Below are 22,617 nucleotides of genomic sequence, written 5' to 3'. Positions count from 1 at the left end.
GTTTCTCTTAACAAAAAAAAATATAGTCTTTGTGTCTTTTTCTCTCTAGTTTTTAGAAAGTGGTGGGGAAAAAAAACGTAGAATTCATTTCTCTCACTGGCTTCTGAATGGTTGATCAGATCCTCATGTCGACTCCTTCACCAAAAGCTTATGAAAAAAACCAGCAAAAAAAAAAAAACCTAGCAAGAAATGTACCCGAAAGTATTCAGAACCAAGCACAGATCACCCTCTGGAGGTTGTGTGAAGGATCCTGGAAGCGTTTTTATTTTATTTTTCCTTCCTCCCCCATCATGTTCAGATTCATCCAGTTAATTTATTTAAAATGGACTTTTTTTTTTTCCTTTTTGTTCAATTTGAATCCTGCACAGGCCCAGAAATAGGTTTCAGTTCATTAAGAGATGAAACCAGTTCCTGACCCATTCGGTTCCTTCTACTTAGGTGGTAGCGGATATGACAGGTGGTTCCGAAACGTTCAACCCCAACACGAGTACAACAAGCAGAAGATATTAGCTGCAGTGGCTATCGGATCAAGTCGCGAAGCTCTCCAACTACTCAAAGCAACATTATTCTATCTAGTAAGACTGATGGGTGGTTATATTAATATTTCAAAATGGATGGTTTTGTCTTTTTTGTAAGAAGCGGGAAAAGCGTAGTGGCCTTCTTTCAAGTGGTGGTGACAAGCATTGTACAGCAATAAGCGGGGAAGGGGCCACAAACCCACTTTGTTCTTAAAACAACATAAATTGAACTCATGTCACTCTTACACTAATCAAACAGTTCATTAAAAAGACTTTAAACAATAGAAGTTAGTTGCTCTGGAGTGAACCAAAATGTAAGTTTCCTTGTTTTATATGCTAATTGAGCCTTAACATCTTGACTCCATCTCTGTTCATCATGCACAGTCATAAGAGTTTTATCAAACTTCTCTTCTCGCAGAAAACGAGACGATTTCACAACGTGCTGGCCGAGCCTCCTAACGGAACTAAAAGGCATCAAGAAGATTGTGAAATATAGTGTGAAAACTAATTTTAATAGAAAACTTTTTAGGGCTAAAAAGCTGCTTAGTATTTGGTCAACTAAGTTCAGAGTTTCTAAGGTAACCTGCAGACATGATGAAATGCCACACGGCCGTTTGAGAACCCGTCTCGATGAGCACGACTGTACTTTCAGAACACCTGAAACGTGTGGTTGCACATTTTTACAGCGGTACAGCTCGCTCCGCACTTAATAGCACATGGTGACAAATATCGTAGGTTTATAATCTGTTACAGAAAAGTAAAGAATGCAATTCAATCTGTAATCTGAGTAAATGTATCTTATTGGGGGATTGGATGGGAATTCACATTAACCAATATTTGGTTTGAGCAAAATGTCTTCTGCTACACTTGCAACTAGTCTGCAAATACAGCAGACTAGTCTGCAATACTAATATGCAAAGTGTAAAAAAGGTAATTTTACACTTTGCAAAAATCACTTACTTAGGAACCTCTGGAATTTTAAAGAAATGTTATGCATTCCAAAAATGTCCTCATAGCTTTTGAAGTAGAAAATAAAAAAACGCAGCACCACAGATCCTCTGCTGTGCAGTTAGTATGAAATCATTTTCCACATATTCATTTGTGCCAAACCCGCCTGGAGTGGTTGAGGCAGAGCAAATCAATCGAATGTTTAGCAAGCTCTACGGATTTCTCTTTGCAATGGCAGGACAGAAAATGCTTTCTTCAGGCACGTCCTCCAGATATCCAGCTGACATGTAGATAGCGTCCAACGGTTGCTATGGAGACTTTGTGACCCTGTCATCTCCTCTCGACCCAAGCAGAATATTATATATATAAGCAGCAGCGGCTGTTTGTGGCCAAACCATGAGATGAACACAATTTAAAGTTGCATTTAATAATAAACTGTAAATAATATATATTTTTATATTTGTTTAGCATTAAAAAAGGGGGATACGTGGACATTCAGGAAATAAAATCTAACTTATTTGTAAGTTTTGCCCTCAACACGTTTTCTATTGCCTTTATGCATGTGGCTAAATGGGAAGTTGTGTGATAAGTTCTTACTGCTGAGAATTATGAGAATTGTCTCTGCTTTATATATATATCTATTTATATATTTTTTTATTTTACATAATCACGATGCGAAACCTCACAAAAAGTACTGGATATTTTGTGAAAAATTGAAAGAAAAAAAAGAAAAAAAAGAAAAATGTGGGTTAATATTGACATTTATGTACTTTCTGTATATTATCAATCCATAATATTTACTCGGACCGTATAAATTCGAGATGAACTCCTATGAACAAGTCTGACTGAACAGAGAAGTGTGAAGAATGGCGCATAATTAACTTTGTATTAACTCACGTTAATGGAAGGCCAAGACTGAGCATGCTCTGATGTTGCGTACCCCTGCTGGGGATGGCAGCTGAGGTTATTGGGCCTCTGAGGGATGGGGAAGGCTGTGCAGGATGCCGGGCCCCTCATGATGCCGCTGGGTACAGCAGGAGAGAGCACACCAAGAGTCCTTGGGGGGCTGATGGGATGGGGGCAAGTCCACTCCTCTTCATCCTCAGAGGATTGAGGCGGTTGGGGGGCAGGCTGGGAAGGAGGAGGTGGCTCAAAATGGAGGTGTGCCACCTCCGACAGGGGGAAAGGCATCTCTCTGGAGTGGCGCATGGAGCTCTCCGCCATGCTGCTGTCTCCGCCTGCCGCGGCTTGAAGGGGCGACGGGGACCCGCGGTGCTGCAGACCACTGTGAGGGGAGCCGACGTGTTGGGGCTGCTGCTTTGGGTAACCCTCGACGTAGGGCCGAGGCTTTGGCAGGGTGGAGACGGGGTCTAAGGAGAAGCGAGGCGGGCACTGGTAGGCTGAGGGGTCTGCTACCTCTGAGTAACTGCGGCGACCCTGGAAGCTGGCTCTCAGGTGCTGGGTGGGCGGTCGGTAGGAATAGGAGGCAGGTCCATCGCTGACGTCCAGAAGCGGGGAGCGGCGGTGCATGTCGGGGGACAGGCGCTGCAGCACTGGAGAGCGCCGCTGCTGGATCGGGGAGTGATGTGGCGGCACTGGCGAATGCCGCTGAGAGATGGGGGAGTGGCGCTGGGAAACTGGAGAGTGACGCTGGTGGTGGATGGGAGAATGGAGCTGCACTGTGGGAACAAAGGCGGGAAAAACCTCCAATCAGACGCCTCAAACGAAACAAACATCTTCATGCTTCATGGTAAAGTGATGAAACGGTGGGAATATTTCACGTCGAGGACTGAGTTGAATCTATTGCCTCTACTTTTATTCAAATCCAAGTAGAAGCACAATATAAAGCATAGTATACTGTGCACATCATTTGATTAAGTGGAGATAAACTTTCTACACAGTCCTGCTGAAATGTCAGGTTTTTCTAAGATGTGAAACAATGAGACCGTGATAAAGTTAATAATAATAATAGCTTTTCAACATTTATCCCGTAAAATAATAAAATAAATAACTAATCTGCAACGACCTGGATGCATTAATGTGCACATCCTCAATCTAATACTTTGTTGGAGAATATTTGGATACTTTTTTTTTTTGGATTCAGTCTTCTTGCTTTCACACTTGACACCGGTTATAGTGAGTCTAATGAAACTGAAATAGAGTTAATGGTCAAAGTGAGATTTTCCTCCGTTCATTTTTACCCTTAACCTAAAGCCAGAAAATCTGTAAAGCAATAAAAGAGTGAATCTGTCACGTCCTCTCAACGTGACAGATTAGAAACATTTGCGTGGCAGAGTTTGAAAAAAGGTTGCTGACAGACTTCTACTGAAGAAGACTGATTATTGAAAGTCAGTCACGTGTTTCATTAACGTTGTAGCTCCAAATATGTGCTAATATGTTGTTACATGGTTCTATTTTTGTTCACCACTTTCAAATTTTGTTGTTTTCCTGTTATACATTTTACAGCGTGCACACCGCAGCAAAAGTGAAAATAATAACAGATTTTACCATGATGTCATATTTCAGTCAATTAGAAGTTGCTCTATTCAACAGTCGGTCAAACACTGAGTCAAACAAAGTCCATATCAGTAAGTTAGAATACTGATAGAAATGTAATTTATTATTAAAGATGCCAATTCAGAACGTGGAACTCATATTGCAACACTTGTTAATCCCTAGAGCGATGGAGTGGGGTTTTTTTTAAGCTTGAATGATTCACAGGTGAATCATTTAAGTCGAAAGTGAATCATTTTGATCTGTGAGATGGAACAATTTTTTATCTGATGCATCTTAACAAATGAGAATGATTAAAAAAACAAACATCTTCTAGAAATTTATGTCTGGGCAGAAATGTAAACTTTGAAAGACCTTCAGAAAGCATGGAGATCTGTCTGAAACTACTCCAATGATGGAAACAAAACGAGGCTGGTGTCCAGGAAGCTGAATTTAAGAGAGGGTTGCACAATGCAAATAAATTGAACTATCATTGAAAAGGTTGTTTCTGACTGGATTCTAAATTGTTCGGGTGCAACTGAACACAAAAATTTGAGGAACAGATGTGTTAAGGATATATTTTACACATAGTTTTATATTTTATACGGAAAAAAAAGCATATCTGTTTTGCAGTCAGTGTAGGCTTAGCAGACAAACTCCTATTTTCACCTCACACATAAAGCTGCACTATTCAATAATAAATCAGCACATTTAAATATTCAACAAATGGAAAAAGCTGTTTTTTTTTTTATTTTGCTGCTGTCATCTTGGTGGCATGTGTTAACTTATTAAAATGCATTCTCCTTATCAGAAATCATTATGGGCTGCTGCTGCAGTGCAACATTTTCATCAGATGTTGCAACGAGACATTCAGTTAATAGAAATGGTCTTTGTGTTCCTCTATTGGTCCATAAAAAGATTTATCTGCACAAGTACAGTCGTAGTGTTTCCTGTAATTACAAGATATGTTGATGAGTGAGTCAGCTCTGCAGTCACCACTTCAGCTACACTTCCCATTACAAAGAGGAAACATCATTTCTGGCTGCCTGGTTTCGGGGTGCTAAAGAGGGGAGGGGCTGTTTGTGCTTTTCAGAGTTTTCTCCAAATGAGGAGAAAAAAGGGGGTAAATTCAGTACGTTCACTCAAGAACTCTTCCATGGCTGCACATGATTTCCCAAAAATATTGCTACCAAATAGCCAAGAACATCAGCTTCTTGTTATAGGTGGCGAAGACGTTCATATTACCTGCACATTCCTTGTTGTTGTTTATTTTCTTGAGCTTAAGTTCTCTCAGGTTCTGTTCTGTGAACTTGGTTTGTGGTTGGACTCAAACTTGTGAGACAACGTGTCACTTTGTGCATGCAGAAAAAGGTGTTGCTACCGTTTAGCACTTCTTTACTTTTACTCCACAACGTGCATCTCGGATTTCCTATCGTTGCTTTTCAAGTGAGAAAACAACACATACAAATCACAACCGGCGCTGAGAAACGACGCAGACGTCGATTAATGAATCCAACTTGATTTACGTTACGCTTGCTTTTCAGGGTGCCTCAGAAATGATTAATATGTAAAGGATATTTAAAAATGAGGAATATATCAATTTGAATACGAATTGATAGATTACGAAAAATAGATAAACCACAGGAGGAGTTGACTGAAAGAAACGAATGTGTACGTAGAGCGGATCGGAGATAAAAAGTCTACACGCCCCTGTTAGAACACCAGGATAATGTGATAAAAAAATTGTTTATGATAAATAATTTTAGATTGTTCCTCATTTAACATAACCTACAATAAATTAGTTTTTAAAGAAGTAAAAAAAAAACAACAAAATCATAAAAGTAGGAGTGTGTCAACATTAGTCAAGCGTAGACGTTTTATACCCACTAGAGAGTGGGCCGAGCAATTACTGGGTCCTTTGATGAGTCAGTTCTGACAGAGAACGTCACAGTTTCTGTCTCTGACAGCTGGTGTTTCTTAAATTATAATTTAACTTAATTGATTATTTTGAAACTAATAATTCTTAGAGATGAACTAATCACAGCTTTGTGTCTCTGCCCTGCTGACGCCAATTTTATCTTTGATAATTATAAAAATACGAAGATATAAAACGTCAAAATTCTAAGTATTTTTCTGTCATGTCTCCTTGCTTATCAGCAGTCAGTAATAATTTATATTAAGGAGGAGAAATTACAGCAGACTGTGCCTCAGAGCTGTCACTGTAAAACATAATTATATCATTTCTTAGATGCACAGACAAAAACATTTACAAATCAAGAATGTTCCATGACAGAGATCGAAACCTCAACTAAATAAAACATGGAAACATTTCTGTTTGTCATTACTTTTTATCTGCTGAAACTGTTGCTCTCTTTTGCCTACAGTTCACTCAAAAATGACAGTTTCCTTTCTGATTTATTTTTACTGCGCCCTTTAATGCTGACAATAACAATTTTTCAGTCTTCTTCCCTCAATAACAACTCCCACACCAAAGATTGCTGCTGCGACAAGGAATGTAGGTGTGATACATTCACTGAGGACATCTTTTCAAGCCACAATTTACTTTTTTACTATTTTTTTTGTTGTCTTTCACTGTTTTGCCCACTTTAAAAATCTTTTGAAACTAAGTAGATAAGTACATACTTGATGTTCTTATATCTGCTTTATCAGTGCCGGGTTTTGACGCGCAAGTGATCATCTCCAGAAGTCAATAGGCAAGAGTGAGGGTGAGCAACACACAAGTCACAGGATATTATTATTATTATTATTATTATCATTATTATTATTATTATTAATTTTTTTTGCACTTCAGCAGAAAACTGGAGGGTCCAGAGGAAACTTCAGCATGTTTTCTGTGGACTTTAGTGGGACGAACCATAATAATACACTCTGATGACGCAACGCACCTTGGATAAGACACCTATGGTGTAGTAAATCAGAGATCCTGCTTTGAGTCGGTGAGCTTTTCCTTTTGAACTGCATGTTTAAGTTTCACAACGAACTCACAGCTGTGGTGACTGAGTTTCAGAGAGTGCTGCTGGAGTGCTTCCGCAGATAAAAGACCGGGCTCTTCTCATAAAAAATGACCGGGATCGTCTCGACCCAGATTTTCTCCGAGGCGCAGCGTTTCAACGCGTAAGCGCTAACCTGGACTGGCCGGCTCCTGCGCAGCCTTCCTCAGGATCTCCGTCTGCTTGGAGCACAGCGCTTGGAGGCGTCCCACTTCCTCTGTTAACTCTGTGTAGGCAAGAGCCAAATTCACCCTGAAAGGAAGAAAGGAGGAGGGTAATTATGTAATTAGCATAATCATTGTTACAGCAGAACATTAAAGTGTTGGCACAATGTTAAGGTGTTACAACTGTGTGGTTATTTAAACTGTAATTGCAGTCAAATTCTTGTCAAAATGCAAATAATTTTTAGTCCCCCCCACCCCCCGACCCCCTTCCAAGCCAGGAACTGCAAATGAATAACATGAATTAATCTTCCTCCGCTCTGAAATAGAAAAAGGCCTGCTGCAGCTACACACAAATCAGGTGGCTAATTGAGAAGCACATATTTTTAGATTGCATGTCGGAGCGCATAATTTAAAATCACACCATATTCTTGCAAGACGTGTCTTGACGCTCTCGGGGGCGGTGCTGACGGAGCGGCTCCATTTCCAGAGCTCTAAGCCAGAAAAAATTGGTTTTACGAGGTGCCGTTATTTTAATCATGGCAACGAGACGTCGCTACTCTCGGCTAATTTCATCAAAACAGATTGGGACAGGAATTTGTTATGCAAGTCGAAAGTAAGTTAATATGTTCACAAGATGAATATCAGACCGACTAAGACATTAGATATAAAACCAAGCAGGTAGTCAGATCAGATATGGCAGCTTGTTTTTATAAACTCCTCAGTGTTGATCTGAAATTGACTCATTCGGGCTCAGAAGGAGATAAATACCAACCCTTGTTGTTATCGGGTTAAAATCAAAACCATGAAATCCAGCATACAATCTGCAAAGATAACGATGAAAAATCTGAGTAATTTCTTATACAACGGCTTGCACTTCAAGAAAACCGAAGTTATCATTCGTTTCATCAAGAGATTTAAAATGTGAAAGTTTCAGAACACGACAGTGTGTGTGTGTGTGTGTGTGTGTGTGCGTGTGTGTGTGTGTGTGTGCGCGCGTCAAATGAAAACCATCACACCTACACAAAAGCTTCGACATAGCATGAAGCATCTCTTGAGGGCAAGCATGAACCCTGACAACATGCAGATCCGCCTCGAGATAAATGAAAAAGTCAGAGTTGAAAAGAGGATGTCAATTGCGCTCGAGGCCGTGAAGCGCCGTTGAACGATTTTGATATGATGACCTTGCTGAAAAAGAATTGACTGATCTCATTCTTCCACAAAGATTGTGATGGATAAAAAAAGAGAACAGAACTTCTGCATATCATGGGGAGTTTTTCAGCATGAAACAGAACAGACAGAAACTTCCCTGAAAAAAAAAAGAAAAAAAAAACAACAAAGAAACATCCTTCCTACACAGCTAGCAAACTGTAACTTTTTAACATATGTTCTGCAGCACACCCACACGCTAATTTAGTTTTAGCTACTCCTGCATTTTTTTATTTTTTTATTTTTACAAATAGACTGTTAGCTTGTTTTTTTTTTAATATTTTTTTTTAACAGGAATCCATTCTCAAAGCTGGATTTGGAAGCTCTTTGCTCCTCTTCAATTCAACAAATTTACCTTCAATTTCATTTATCATAAAAATTAGGGTCTCTGTTTCAGAGAAGCTGAAACAAAAACACACCAGAAGAGAGACTGAACAGCTCATAACTTCCAATGGTTAGTTAGTGCCTGTTAATGGCCCACCTAATTTCTCAACTGACTACGGTGACTCACACACACGGTGGGGGTATCAAGCCCCCAGTCAGCCCACCGTCTCACAACAGACATCTTTCCTTTTGGTTCGAATTGGTTCAGCTCGGAAGGGCCATCGCTGTTTGTGGCTTTAAAACCTGCTGCATAAGGAAAATAACAATCATTTTGCATTACTTACTGACATGGTGGGTGGAGCTCGCGGCACAATGTTGTTGTCTTAAAAAAAAAAAGCATCCCTGAAACTAAGTGGCTATCCTCCTTTACCCCCGCTTTGGCTGTTCATTTCTAAATGCTGATGTGCTGCGGATTTATTGACAGTTTTAAACTGACGCACCTCTTCCTTTTCACACGTATGCCATGGCACATTTCACATTTGCTCATGTCTTTTAGCAGTTTTTCGAAACAGGTCCTGGCCAGAGCGCAACACCTCTCAGTCCTGGCTCTGCACCCTCTCAAGAGAGCAAAGAGGCACAGAAGTAATGAACTGTTTGTTTGTCTCCCGAGCAACTAAAAATGCTTCTCACATTTGCTTACATGCATTTCCTCTCTTGTGCATATGTTCCTCCCCCCCCCACTTCTTTTTGTTCTTGAATGCGAGTGTGCACGTTTTTGTACAGTGTACGGCTACAGTGCGTGGGAGGGGTGTGATAATGCCAATGCAGCATTGATGAAAGGGCTGTGGAAGCAGATTGATCAGGTGGAGAAGCGTTCCACATGTGTGTGTGCGTGCGTGCGTGTGTGTGTGAGTGGGAGGAGGGTGTAGGCTGAAATCTGACCCCCGATCTGATGTTTTAAAGGAGAAGCCGTCTCCACTCCTGCCTCTGGGATCTGACTTTCCCTCGCTGTTGGCACACACTCAGGGAAAAAAGCATGACTTCAGGATGCACAGTGGTGCACGTAATACTTTCTTAACTGAGAGAAATTACAAGAAAAGGAAGCTGACTTTTTTTTTTTTTTAGATCTCCTGGAAGGGGCTGGGATCTCTCAGAAATCAAACAATGTTTTTTTTCCCCACACTCTGCAGTCCATATTCTGAATTTTGTGGCACGCTGTTTAGTGGAACACAGAAAGGTGTCAAACTGCTCTCACACCAAGCCACGGTTACGGGGTGACGCTTTGCGTCTTTGAAATCGGCCAAACTGTGTTCACTATACAAAGGACTGATCAGCGAATAGGCGTAGCCGGTTGTTTTAGTACTTTCGGAATTTCAGCCTCCACTATAAAAACTCATCATTGGTCCTGCATTTCATCCACGAGGTCGCGTAAAATCCCCGAAACGAAATTGCATCAACGCAAGAGTTTCCTAGCAGTTCAGTTGGCTGGTTTCAACCTACCGGTAAATAACTTAAAAGCATCAGCATGTTTTTCTTGTTTTTAGTTCAGAACGTTATAAGTGATAGCCATTTCAATTTGCAAAACATATTTCAAAACAAACAGCTATTCTTAAACTTTACAGCTGGCATTTTAAACATGACCGAAAAACTACAAATTCACTAAGTTGAGAATCTGCGAACAATCGGAACGCAACATTTAATCTTCGCTTTTGCCTGGATTCTCAACTCGAAGAGGGAGTTCCACCTGAACAGGCCGTGATTTATTTGAAATTGCTCTCGATTTCTGTAAATTGACGACAGATTAGTCAGTCTCTCCGCAAAGGAATAGTTTTGAATTGGCAGAGTTGGAGGATGAGTCGGGTGGCGTGGGGGGGTAAGGGGGGAGGGAGTAATTGCCAGGTGCCTGCTGGCGCCTACAGTGCTGTGGCTTGTGGTTGACGAGGGTAGCTTGTTCGCGAATTAACGGTTCCATCTGAGGGAAACGAGTCCGCAAATGCAGTTACAAGAAGCGGAGTGGAACCACTGGATGGAAATAGGCAGAAATTAACACAACAACAGCAACGATAAATGAAGATGAAATGATATTTGTAATGCTACTTTGATTATGTTGCCGTTTACAAAAAAAAACAAAAAAACAAAAAAAACTTTTACATACTGGAGAGGTTTTCTAAATATCACCACTAATTAACAGACACACGACTTAACTACATGGGTTATGTACTGTGCTAATATTCTTGACAAAACCTCCTTTTTGTTAATCTGCGCAATTTACATTAAACAGACCCAATTACAAGAAAACGCTCCAGGAAAAAGTGTAGCGGCAATTCAGTGGGAGTGAGCAATATTGTTGAGTAAAACCAAAAGGTGACCAAGGTCTGGAAAAAAGTAGTAGACTTCCACCGCACACCCGACACACAGCCTCTGACTGCTGTCGCACCATTTACTTTCTGTTTGCTCCCCATCGAAACACCTCTGGGGTTTCATTGTGTGGGAGTCAGTTGCCCAACCTGCTGCGGCTTTTCTTTTTTTTTTTTTTTTTTTTTCCTTTTTTATACCTGACGCCCTGTAAACATCAGAAGTCAGGGGCAACTTTAGACGCAGATGAAGATAAGAGACCGCCCTCGCTTCCAGTAAGAAACAGAGATAAAATTTATAAACAGCGTAAGATTTTATTCTGATGGTTAACGGTAAGAGACGGAGAGGAGAAAAGAATCAACACTTTATTAGGATTTAAAGGCCAAAAAATAAAAATTACATTGATAATATGTGCAAAATGGACAGGAAGACGTTTTTGGTTTGTGCATACACTGCCCCCTGCTGCTCAGGGTGATTATTTGCTAAATATTTGCCAAAAGTGTTAAGTCAAATTCTACAAATTCTCCAGTTTTCACATTTATAGATATAACATTTCTCTATTAGTACTTTCATGCTAATGCTAACAGATGCCTTTTTTTCTTCTTTTTTTTTTACTCATTATACAAACAGTCATCTCTCTTTTCATGGTTTCTGTTGAGACCCTGTCATTCGTCAAGTCTAAATCTTTATTTTCTTTTAGTTGCTTTGTTGTTTCTTTTTGTTGGTCATCTTGACTCAGTTGTGCTTTTAGTTTGATCTCTCTCTATGTTTAGTATTTTTTCAAAATTAGACTAAATAACTGGACCCAGTTGTAACACGCAGTGAGAATGTTTCGCCTTTCTTTCGTTTTCACCAAACTAAAGCAACTCGGCAAACTTCTGACCGTGACTAAAATACTGCCTACTGATGGCTCCTCACAAACTTTATTTAGTGAAAATTAGCCAATGGCACCTTGCATAGTACATTCACCAGGCCAGAGCGTCCAAACAAGATTACTCCCTCTGTTAATGCTGTTTGAACCCAGTTAGTCAGTGATTGGAGAACTTGTTTGCCTCCTAATGAGGCCCCTAGAGGCAGGCCTGAGCACATCCCAGCAGGACAGCAGAGATGAGCTTCTGCTGAAACATTTCTCAATCTTGCTCTTTTTTTTTTGGTTTGTTTGCTTGTTTGTTTTTTGTGATCGTTGCTCAGCCTGTATTCCTCCTTGCTAACTTAGCCACGCTCCCCGATTCCCTTCAGTCTCCGTCTCCACACGGGCTCCCCTCCCTTCGGCCCCCGCTAAGAGATTGTCGGTGGTCACTTACTGCTCATCTCCCACCTTCTTTATCCACTCCACATCGCACTGCTTGCACGGAGAAGTCATTTCCTGCAGAAGTAGAGCATGAAATTACATTACCATGCAGGTTGCTGGTGGGATATTGGACAAAATCTGACAGCAGAGAGACAGCAGGGACAAAAACTTGCAGAATGAAGAGCACAAGCTCAAAGACTGTTACTCCTGCGTGTTCTCAGCGTTTTACCGTCACAAAGAAAAAGTGGCTGGAATTTTTTTTTCTTCTTTTAAACTGACAATTTAATTTAAGCACTGTAAAATGTATTTTCTTTAAAACACCTTCAGCTTAAATATATGTCAGATTAGATAACACAATGAGGCTCTTATCGCTTTTTCAAAAGAAAACGTGGTAAATGGAGATACACTGAGGATTGCAATTACGTTTCCATGGAACAGTCAATCTAACATCAATCTTAAATTCTCCCTTTGTTTGCCCCGTTGCCTCCAGCTTTAAACTAGAGATCAGTGGTAGCTGTCAAGTTGAGGCCCATGGCTTTCATCATCCAGCTTAGCATGTTGTTGGACCATCGAGACAGTAAAAAAAAAGAAAAAAAAAGAAAGAAAGAAAGAAAAAAATCAAAACTGTGCAAAAGCTTTGAGTTGTTGCCCCTCTGTTGTACTTGCTGTACAATCAGAAAAAAAAGTGGTCTCTTTGGGATATACCAATTTAAAAAATATATATATATCATGATTATTGTTATAATAAACAAATAACAACAGTAATATGATTTGCAGTAGTAATATATATATATTTTTTCATCATTTTACTGAGTCTCATATTTACTTTCACCGCCACACACAGGATGTTTTTTGATTTACCGGTACATTAGTTTCGGTAGTAATTATAAAAAATATCTTAAGAATAAGGCTATGTGTGTAAACAAAGAACAAACTAAGAAAACTAAAATAAAAAAAATAAAAAAAAAAAAGTAAATTACTGCTGGAAATGTGGAAAAATGTACAAAAACTGCTGTAAAAGAAATGACCAAATATGTCATGTCTGCAAAACGCCCCTGATGGTGTACCCAGAATCATCATTGCTTCATAACACACATCTGAAGGGAAGTTGGTGATGTGGAGTTTATTTATGGGTGCCAGGTCAGAGGGGGGCTGAACCATGTTTCACTTGTCTTAATTATGAGCTGCATTGTGTTGAAATACCGTTAAAATCCCAATAAAATCGATTTAAGTTTGCGGCTGTGATGTGAAAAAATGTGCAAAAGTTCAAAGTTCAGGCATACTTTTTCAAGGCACTGTTTTTTTTTATTTTTATATTTTACAGTTCCATCCATTTCTGCCTGTGTAAATGGTGCAGACACTGTGTACCAGACTGAAAACAAAGCAACACTGACCCTCTCCCTCTGGTCATCCTGCAGCTGTCTGATCTCGTCTTTCAGCCGCTCGACCTCCGCCTTCATCTCCTCCTCCCGCTGACACGCACCCTGGGCCTCGTGCCGCGCCCCTTCCAGCTCGGCCTCCAGCCGCTGCAGCTTCAGGTCCGACAGGGTGTCCAGGCTGCGCGAGCTCTGAAGGGTCAGAGCTGGGCAATCCAACACTGGGAGAAAGGAAGCAAAAGAAATGGGAGGAAAGGGTGTAAACAACGCAGCACAAAAAAAAGAGACACAAACACTGAGCTTATATTGCTTCTTTTTTTTTCTTTTTTCCCTGAGTAATGCGCCGCCCCGCTGTCCACGGTTGTACAATCGATGACTATAAAAGAGCCAAAGAGCTGACTTCTTCCAAGGGCAGCATCTTTCAGCGCGTACCTGGGTGATGTGATCTGTGTGGGCTGGCTAGTGATTCAGCTCCGCTCACACAGTCCTTGAGCTACAGAAGACATAGCAACGGCACAGCAGTATCATCTTTTATCTTTGCTCCTGCCTCCTCAATAAAATACTTGTATGTGCAGTCACAGGTGCAAATGCACAGTACAAACTTAGTACTACACACACATATATATATATTTTTTCATTCGTACATCACAATTTAATGCAAAAAATAAAAAAATAAAAATAAATAAATAAATAAAATATGGACGACAAACAGATTTGATGCACATTTCCATGAGTTTTCTGCCAGTCTGTTGCCTGAGCAGAATGAAAACTCCTCCTCATCGGGTTTTACTACGGCACAGGCATCTGTTGAGGTGGCACTGGCACATTGCTTCCACGTTTCAGCCGCCCACGTCACCGACAAGGTCACAATGCAAAGCAATTAAAGTTGACAGAGCCCCCGTCTACTTCAGTCCTCCCGCAGCACGGCAGATTGAGCAGTGTTGTTGTTTCCACTGCACTGCATTTGTTTTGCAGGAATTTGTATTGTTCTCTGTCAAGTCACTTTTCTTTTACACGTTTTAGTCGCGCAGACTACCCGCAGCAGAGTTCATTTGGTGGCGCAGATGGGCTGAATAATACCGATTTACAGCACACGCCTTACAATGCCAAATGCCTTTGGAGCCAGAATGACTGAAGTTTGACTGCAAAGCTCTTTTTATCAATTACATAACTTTTTTTTTGGGAACTTTGACGTTAAAAAAGCTGCTATTTTTTCCTTAACATATTGGCTGGTTTTGCTATGTTTTTTTTTATATTTATTTAAATATATTTATTTATTATTTAACATTTGAGAGAAAACAGGCATTTAGCCATTATCGTAATCATGAACATTTTCTCGTCAGGATAATAAAATGCAATTTTTCTTTGCGATAAATTCCAGTGAATGATGTCTTAAAACTCAAACAGTTTGTCAAAAATTGCCACTTTATTTTCTCAACTGTGGATTCCATAAGAATCAGTAAATGTCAAATTCAGAAATATGATCTAATTCAGTTTAAGTGCAGTTTAACAACAATGAACTAAATTTCAGAATATATTTTACTTAGAACTGTGTTTTGACTGTAGTTAAATATACAATAACACCAATACAGCTGTTGGAAAAAAAAAAAACTGCAAAAATGTTGCAAATGATTTCTTAGTCACTTTTATTGTTATCACAATACATCGCAGTAAGATTTTGAGTTTATGTCGCTCACCACAGTTGGATTTGATTCAGCTGTCCTAATTTGCTTTCGTTTAGTAGATTCCTAATAAGTGGCGTTAATTGAACATTATATTTTCAGTTTTGTTTGTGACATGCAAAGCTTCAATGGTAGGATGGAAAAATTCAGTGTTGTTTAAATGTATCCATAAAATCATCTTCAGATGGACATCAAGCTAAATTTGGTTTGGCACGTCAGTGTTTTTCAAAAGTTTCTGGACTGTCTGGAAACATGCAGAGGCAGAGGAAAGACTAACAGAAGGCATTAGAACCCATAGACATATATACAACAATAGCAAAAGTCAATAAAAGAAAAAAAAAAAAGTGGAATGCTGAGTCGCACAAACATAACAAATCCCAAAAATCTGCATACTGAAACCAGTCAAATCACATAAAAAGTGACAAAAATGATTTGCAGTCTGGCAAAAAAAAAAAAAAGAAAAAGAAAAAAGTCTGCTTCTCCGCACAGATGAGCAGCCAATGAGAAACAACGCACACTGGCTGATTTATAAAAAAGTTACAACAACAGACAAGAGGCGGGCTGTTTTCCTCCTGCGTCTACGTGCCTTTGGAGCGACTGCTCCTACTTTCTCCTCAATTTCTCAATTCGTCCAGCGAAACGAGTCCGCTAATTGTATCCGAGGGGACAAAGCTGCTTACTGTGTTTGTCAGGGCCGGCGTGGAGCTGCAGGTACTGCATGTCTTTGTTGTGCAGCTGGATGTTGAGCTTCTGCAGGGACTCGTCCCTCTGCCTCAGCGCAGACTCCAGGCCCAGGATCCGCTCGACATGCTTCTCCACCAGGTTCGTCTGAAACCAAGAAAAGACAGCCCAATCTGCAACAAGGTAAAATGTCGTCTTCATTCATGTGTGTGGCACATGGTATACAATACTGTGATATTTGAATCAATTGTCAAACACAGGAATTGGTATTAGTCTGCAAAAAATGACGCTAACTGTGTCTGAATTAAAGCAATTATGCAAAAGGAGTGAGGGAGGAAAATTTCCCACATGGTCAATTGCAAGGTAACATGAATGCTTGATGTTTGCGGACATCAAATTTTGTCCAAAAGGGTTTTAGACGTAGAAGGCAATTCTTCACAAAGGACTGAAAACATTTCTAGAAAACCACAATTTGTATTTGCCCTGGTTACTTTTGCAAAAGATTCAAATGTAATCCCAGCACAGTTCTGAATAAAGAGAAAGGCTCCGAGATAGGAAGGCCTCTCAAGAAGTGATCAATCTCCACTAGGCCATTAACTATATAATTTACTGTTGTTCTTTTTTTTAAACCTTCCTACTTTAAATTTCTAAATCTCTCTGTCACTTTATAAACGTGTTAATGAGTAAGTGAGCAAGAGGCTGGAAGGTGAGCGAGGAGCAGTTTTCTGATGAAGTCCCATTAACGAGCCGCAGGTGACACCGCAATGGTCCCTGCCAGGTGGCAGCTCCGACATCTTTGGCACACTTCATTCCCTCATCACTCTGACAGTTTAAAGCTGCTGAAGATACTCTGTGAGATGGACTCCGCCGTCAAGTGAGATGCTTTATTGCCTCACAAGGGCACCGAGGAAAGTTCGGCCAGCCAATCTGTTCGGTTGGACAGCTCTGCCTCGTGTTGATGTGTAACCACTTAGAATAAATGAGATTGTCACGGTTTTAAGCGGTGGAGCGACACACAAAGGAAAGTCAAGCCACATGCGGCTTAATTCTTCGGGGGGAAACAGGAATAATTAATTAAAACAATCGCTGAGAGAAGAATATCTCTTCCAAAAAAAAAAAAATGAAAATAAAAAATTTTGCCAGATTATAATTTGCAGGATCAGCAAATGGAGGTTTTGTTTTGTTTTATTGTAGAAAGAAAGATACTATCGCTTCACAGAAATTGCCTAGAGTGAAAGATTTGATGATCGGCAGCATGTTTTACTGAATCCTGCAAACTTGATGTTGGACTAGACGTAAATGAACTTTGTTCACCAGCAAGGTTTTGTCGGGAGGCGCTTAAGCTCCTAAAATAATTTAAAAAACCAAATTCTCTACAAGTGTTTCATGAAAATTGACAATAAGATTAACTAACATATCCAAGTGAATTGGAGGGAGACCTTTGGGAGCATTTCAGGCCACGCCTGAAACTCGGGTTTTCTCTTACGACATGTTTGAAAAGTCAAGAGAAATCCGACATCGGGAGGAGAACTGTGGAGCTGCACCAGTCTGGTTCATCCTTGAGAACAACTTCACGATCCGTGAAGATGAAGCTGAAGCTGCCACATTCATCTGTTCAAGATATTACTGTATATATAAGTACAGACATGATGGGAATGTACAACCATCATGCAGCTCAGGAGTGAGAGACTTTTTGTCCTAGATATGAACATATTTTGGTCCAAAATGTGCAGATTGACCGCAGAAGAAAGACCTTCTGAAGACTTTGGCTAAAGCTGGTAAAACAGCCTCATTATCCACAAAAAAAAAACAAAAAAAAAACATTGTGTCCTGCTTTACTATTATGAATCACTTTGTGTTGGTCTAGTATATTGAAATCCTTTAAAATACATACATTGAGGCCTGTTGTTCTAATAACGTTCTTTGTAATTTCTTGTCTTCATATAAACCCCAAAGCCGTATGGATTTTTAGTTTTCATAACTTTTGTGTCTTTGATTTGGTTGCAGGGCTAAAAAAAAAAAACAAAAAAAAACACAAGACTTCAAAGTTAATGTTCCCAGATGCTCCCCATCCAATCTAACTGGAGTGAAAGATGCAATTACATCTTCATCTACAAAATATTTACTCATGGAGCGCAATACAAATTCAGGCCACACTTCGACTCCCTGATGCTTCAGCTACGTTCATTCTGTTGATCTCTCACAGGAAATCTCGGTGAAAAACGCTGAGGTTTGTGGCTGCAGTGCAAGAGATTTCTAGGGGTATGAGCTTGAAAAATATTTATTAATGTATTGCCATCAAGTTGCTAAAAGTAATTGAAAAAAATCTGCATGCTAACTTCTCAAGCTTTCAGGATGCAGAAATAAGAACATTTCTGCAGCAGCAGACATCTGGAACCAAACTGGAAGAAGTTTTGTTGTATTCATTCAAGTTATATTTTTACATCTAAACGCATATTTCATTAACTATTAATGATATCAACTCTTGCTTTTTTTTTTTTAATCTTAAGTGTAAAACTAACACTTGGAGTCTAGTGTAAAGCTATCCGAGTGTCGTTTCTGACCATCTTGTCAAGGTCCCTCTGGAGGTTGCTTTTCTCCATGTGGATCTTCTCGTAGGCCTGGATCACATCCTCCAGCTGTTCCTCCCTTTCCTTTCTCTTCTGCAGCTAAAGAGAGACAGATAAAGAAAAAAAAAGAAAAAAAAGAGCTGAAAAGCAGGCAGACTCACAGAGACAAAAAAACAAGTTGACACATTTCCTCCCTTCTTAGTTTTCAAACTTCTCCCACAAAGGAGGAAATGAAGGGAAAACTTCAATTCAGAGAGTCATCAAACACGTCCCTCAAGAAGATGTTTTGCAACCGGGTGAAATTGGGACACCGAATATCTTAAGACGACAGCGTGTGCAATGCAGCGCTTCCCTAATATCACAAGTGGTTTTTTTTTTTGTTTGTTTGTTTTTGTTTTTTTTTTTAAAAAAGGGGGGCCCATTTAACATCTTGGCGGCTTAGTTTTCTCACAGTGTGGCACTCGTCGTGCCACAGTGAGACACAATCTTATTTGGCACATCTGAGAGCACTAGAGATTCTCCAAAGCTGAGTGAAATTAAGAGATTTTCAACGTAGGCGAGGGAACGAGCTCATCGAAGCACGCGGAAAGAAAACATGGTCACTTCCAGGCAACCGAGTGGGAGCGTCAATGAGGGACTGAGATAAACAGAGAGGGACACACTAATGGGGCATGCCGAAGCCGGGACGGACGCTCAACGTGTCGACGGGAACATATGCGAGTGGAAATCTGGCACTGGTGCATGGACGGCTTGTGGAAAGCTTCGTGAAAGAGCATGGCAGCGATTTATTGGGATTTAGTGTGACAGACAAACAGAAAAAACACTGTATAAATGTCAACTAGAAGTAAAGGCTTTCTTTAGAGGGATAAATCTAAAATGTGTGACGTTACATTGCCACCCATAAATAAAACTGCCTTCAGAAGTCACCCAACTAGTAAAAATCGTACATCTGTGGCTAATTAAGAGTCAGTAATCGGTTACACGCAGCAAGGGAAGGAAAACTGGCAGCGAACGCATCACTGCCTCAGTGACAAATGGTGGTGGCAGCATCATACTTTGGGAATGAATTTCCTCAGCAGGGACAGAAAAGCTGATCTGTTGACAAGGAGATGGATGAAACTAGAACAAGCGTAGTGCTGGAAGAAATCTGAGTTGGAGGCGCAGCTAGCAATAGCTTATTGCATAACAGCGACATATAGCCTTAAAACAAGTGATTCTGAACGGAGCTCAAAACAGGTTGAAATGACTAGACTGAAATCTCATTATTTGAGAATTATGTTATGCAAAAAAAAAAAAGTCTTCTATTGCCCTAAGACCTACTGTAACTTTTTTAAAGGGAAGCACAATACAGTAAGTCTCCTTTAAAACATATGAATTAAGGATAGGATGTCACTAAAGTTCACCCATCAGTGAAGTCACATGAGTGCAGCCTATGTACTGAGTGTACATTGAGACTCTCTGTGCCGTATCGGTTTGGTTCCCACAGAGCAGTGCTCACAGTGCCATGTCTCATTTCATCAGTCGGACTGCCAGGTGTCAGACAACCCCATGACCTGTGGAGTCCCACGCTAATCATCTCTTCTGCTCTTATAAACCATTTCCTCGCTCTCTAACGCTGCTCTTTTCTCTGTCTTTTTTTTTTTTTTTTCACCGCTGCTGCTACCAGCTTCACCACGGCCTTCCTGTGCGAGCCGCCTCTCGTTTCCCCGTGTTCTCGTTCACACAGTCGTGAGAGCACTGGAGTGGCAGCCAAGCAGAAAAAAAAAAAACAAAACAAAAAAAACCACTCAAAGCCTCTCGAAATGCACTCGTGCGAAGCATGTACGCGCACCAACAACGATGTTGCCGTCACCCTCTGCTATAAACTTTTCCAAAGAGAAAAGTTTACTAAAAACTAATAATAGAGATAATCAATCTACACAGCTCAGCTCTATAAGAAATCTGCCCATTTGTTCTCTCTTGGTGAAAACCTCCTGATCCAGTTCCTTAAGACTCCATATGCACATCTCTAAAGCATCTCAAAGAACATCGGCCTGAAGCTCCGGTGTCGTACTTCGTTCTTGGACAGCTATCCGGTTGTATCTATTCCTCGTCATTTTTGCCCAGACAGCAGCTCCGGAAGCCTAATTAGCTCTGGACGTTTCTTGACCTAAATTCTACTGTAATTAAATTAGGTTTTAATGGAAGAAGGATTTCCACTGAATGAGTCCTCTAAAAAAAAATAAAAAAAAAAATACATTTGTCTGATAAGGCTTTTTCTTTTAGCCACCGCATTAAAAAAAAAAAAAAAAAACAGTTTTTATCTGTTGAATTACAGCAACTAATATAAGTTAGGTTACAATGTAAAAAAAAAAAAAAAAGCAACACATGTGAAATTGGATTCTGTTTCCCCTCGTTTTACTGGGTGTGTACCTCATGGGTCAGGACATTGACTCGCTGGTGCAGGTTGCCGTTTTCTGACTGCAGCAGCGCCGTGTCTTTGCTCTCAAAGGAGCAGTAGGAGTTGGTGTCCTCACCAAACTCGCTGATCATTGGGAACTGCACAGACAAAGACACACATGACAGCTCATTAATGTTCATGTTCATTAAGACAGCACACTGCAGTAAAGATTACAAAGCTGCCGCGTTTCAGTATTAAAAACATGAAGTATTCATTCTGCTAGCTTAAGGGTAATCGCTTGGACAGAATTTCATGTATCTTCTTCTGACTTCTGACGTTGTTGGTCGAGTTAATCAAGCTGAAAGTCTTGTGGGGTACGTCTCCACCATTGTCGTGTCTAGAGAGTAAATATTTATCCATTTCTCTTTGCACAATAGCTCACAAGCTCACTCACATCGGACGGAGATTATCTGGGAGCAACAGCTTTCAATCCTTACATGAGATCCTTAATTGGGTTTAGTTATAGACTTTGGCTGAGCCAGTTAGCACATGCACATGCTTTGATCTAAATCCTTCCTTTGCAGCTTTGGCTGCATGTTAAGCTGCCAGAAGATGAACCTTCATCCCACTTCTACTAGGATTGCTCTGTATTTAGCTCCATCCATTTTTCTATCAACTTAGGTAAATCAGCAATCTCCCGAGACAACTAAAGCACATCAAGCTTCTTTCGCCTTCCTGTAGCTCAGAAATTAGACCATGAACCCTTCTGTCAAAACGAGCTTTAGTGTCTTCAGCTACAGCAGCGCTGGCCGGTCAATCCACTTTTGAGGATTACTACATATCTATTAGCGAGTGCAACCTGCTGTCGAGCGGCTGTTTATTTCCATCAAGCCGCTTCTGAAAAGTCTCATTTTTGATTTAAATTAATGAAAAGTGTATGTAAGCTGAGTGAAAGCACAACTGGGACTTATAAGCTGAAGGCTGAAGCAGATTCAATCTAAACTCTAAAGGTTTTTACTCTTACAAAACCAAACTCTGGTCGTTAGCAGAGCGCTGCGATCCAGACATGCTGGTTATATAACTCAGTGTTGTTCAACCTAAATGAACACATTTCCATTTAGAGTGCCTACCATAAGGGCTTTTCATTTTCTGTGTGAAGTCATTGCCTCGCTGATGCAATGTCTATTTGAGGAGAAAACAACCCTTTTCCATTTAGAAGAGCATCTCTCTTTGCTCGGTTTAACAGTAAATGGGGTAAACATGTGCAGTCGCCCCCCGAGGGCCAGAGTTTCCTGACAGCGCTGAGCTTCAGGAACTCTGAACTGGAGAGGAACCTCGCTTCAGCCCATGTTCAAAGGAGCAAGAAGTGTTCCCATCCATCACAGCAGCAGCTGCGCTCTGGAGTTTTCTGTTTGCTGCAGCTTTGTTACTAACAGGACTGTCTGAGGCCGAGTGCGTTGGTCAGAATTGTTCTCCCTGTCGAACCTGGAATAATGATTAAACATGAGAGGTAAGAAAGAACAAGCCTGTCAGAATCCATCCATCCATCCATCCATCCATCCATCCATCCATCCATCCATCCATCCATCCATCCATCCATCCATCCATCCATCCATCC

General features: G+C 40.5%; 1 protein-coding gene across 1 annotated transcript in view; it reads right to left on the bottom strand.

Moving 5' to 3' along the window:
* tbkbp1 (TBK1 binding protein 1) overlaps window positions 1-22,617 on the bottom strand; it is a 57,716-nt gene that overhangs the window by 5,245 nt on the left and 29,854 nt on the right. The window contains exons 3-9 of the mRNA XM_007572339.2: window positions 21,032-21,157; window positions 18,614-18,718; window positions 16,049-16,196; window positions 13,705-13,907; window positions 12,324-12,385; window positions 7,107-7,222; window positions 2,364-3,145 (exon numbers count right to left, since the gene is read on the bottom strand). Of these exons, the coding sequence (XP_007572401.1) occupies window positions 2,364-3,145; window positions 7,107-7,222; window positions 12,324-12,385; window positions 13,705-13,907; window positions 16,049-16,196; window positions 18,614-18,718; window positions 21,032-21,157 (1,542 nt within the window). The remainder of the gene's footprint in view (window positions 1-2,363; window positions 3,146-7,106; window positions 7,223-12,323; window positions 12,386-13,704; window positions 13,908-16,048; window positions 16,197-18,613; window positions 18,719-21,031; window positions 21,158-22,617) is intronic.

The sequence above is a fragment of the Poecilia formosa genome, unplaced genomic scaffold (genome assembly GCF_000485575.1).
Source record: "Poecilia formosa unplaced genomic scaffold, Poecilia_formosa-5.1.2 Scaffold7, whole genome shotgun sequence".
Classification (NCBI taxonomy): domain Eukaryota; kingdom Metazoa; phylum Chordata; class Actinopteri; order Cyprinodontiformes; family Poeciliidae; genus Poecilia; species Poecilia formosa.
The sequence above is the reverse complement of the archived record's forward strand: the minus strand, read 5'-3'. Positions and strand labels throughout refer to the sequence as shown.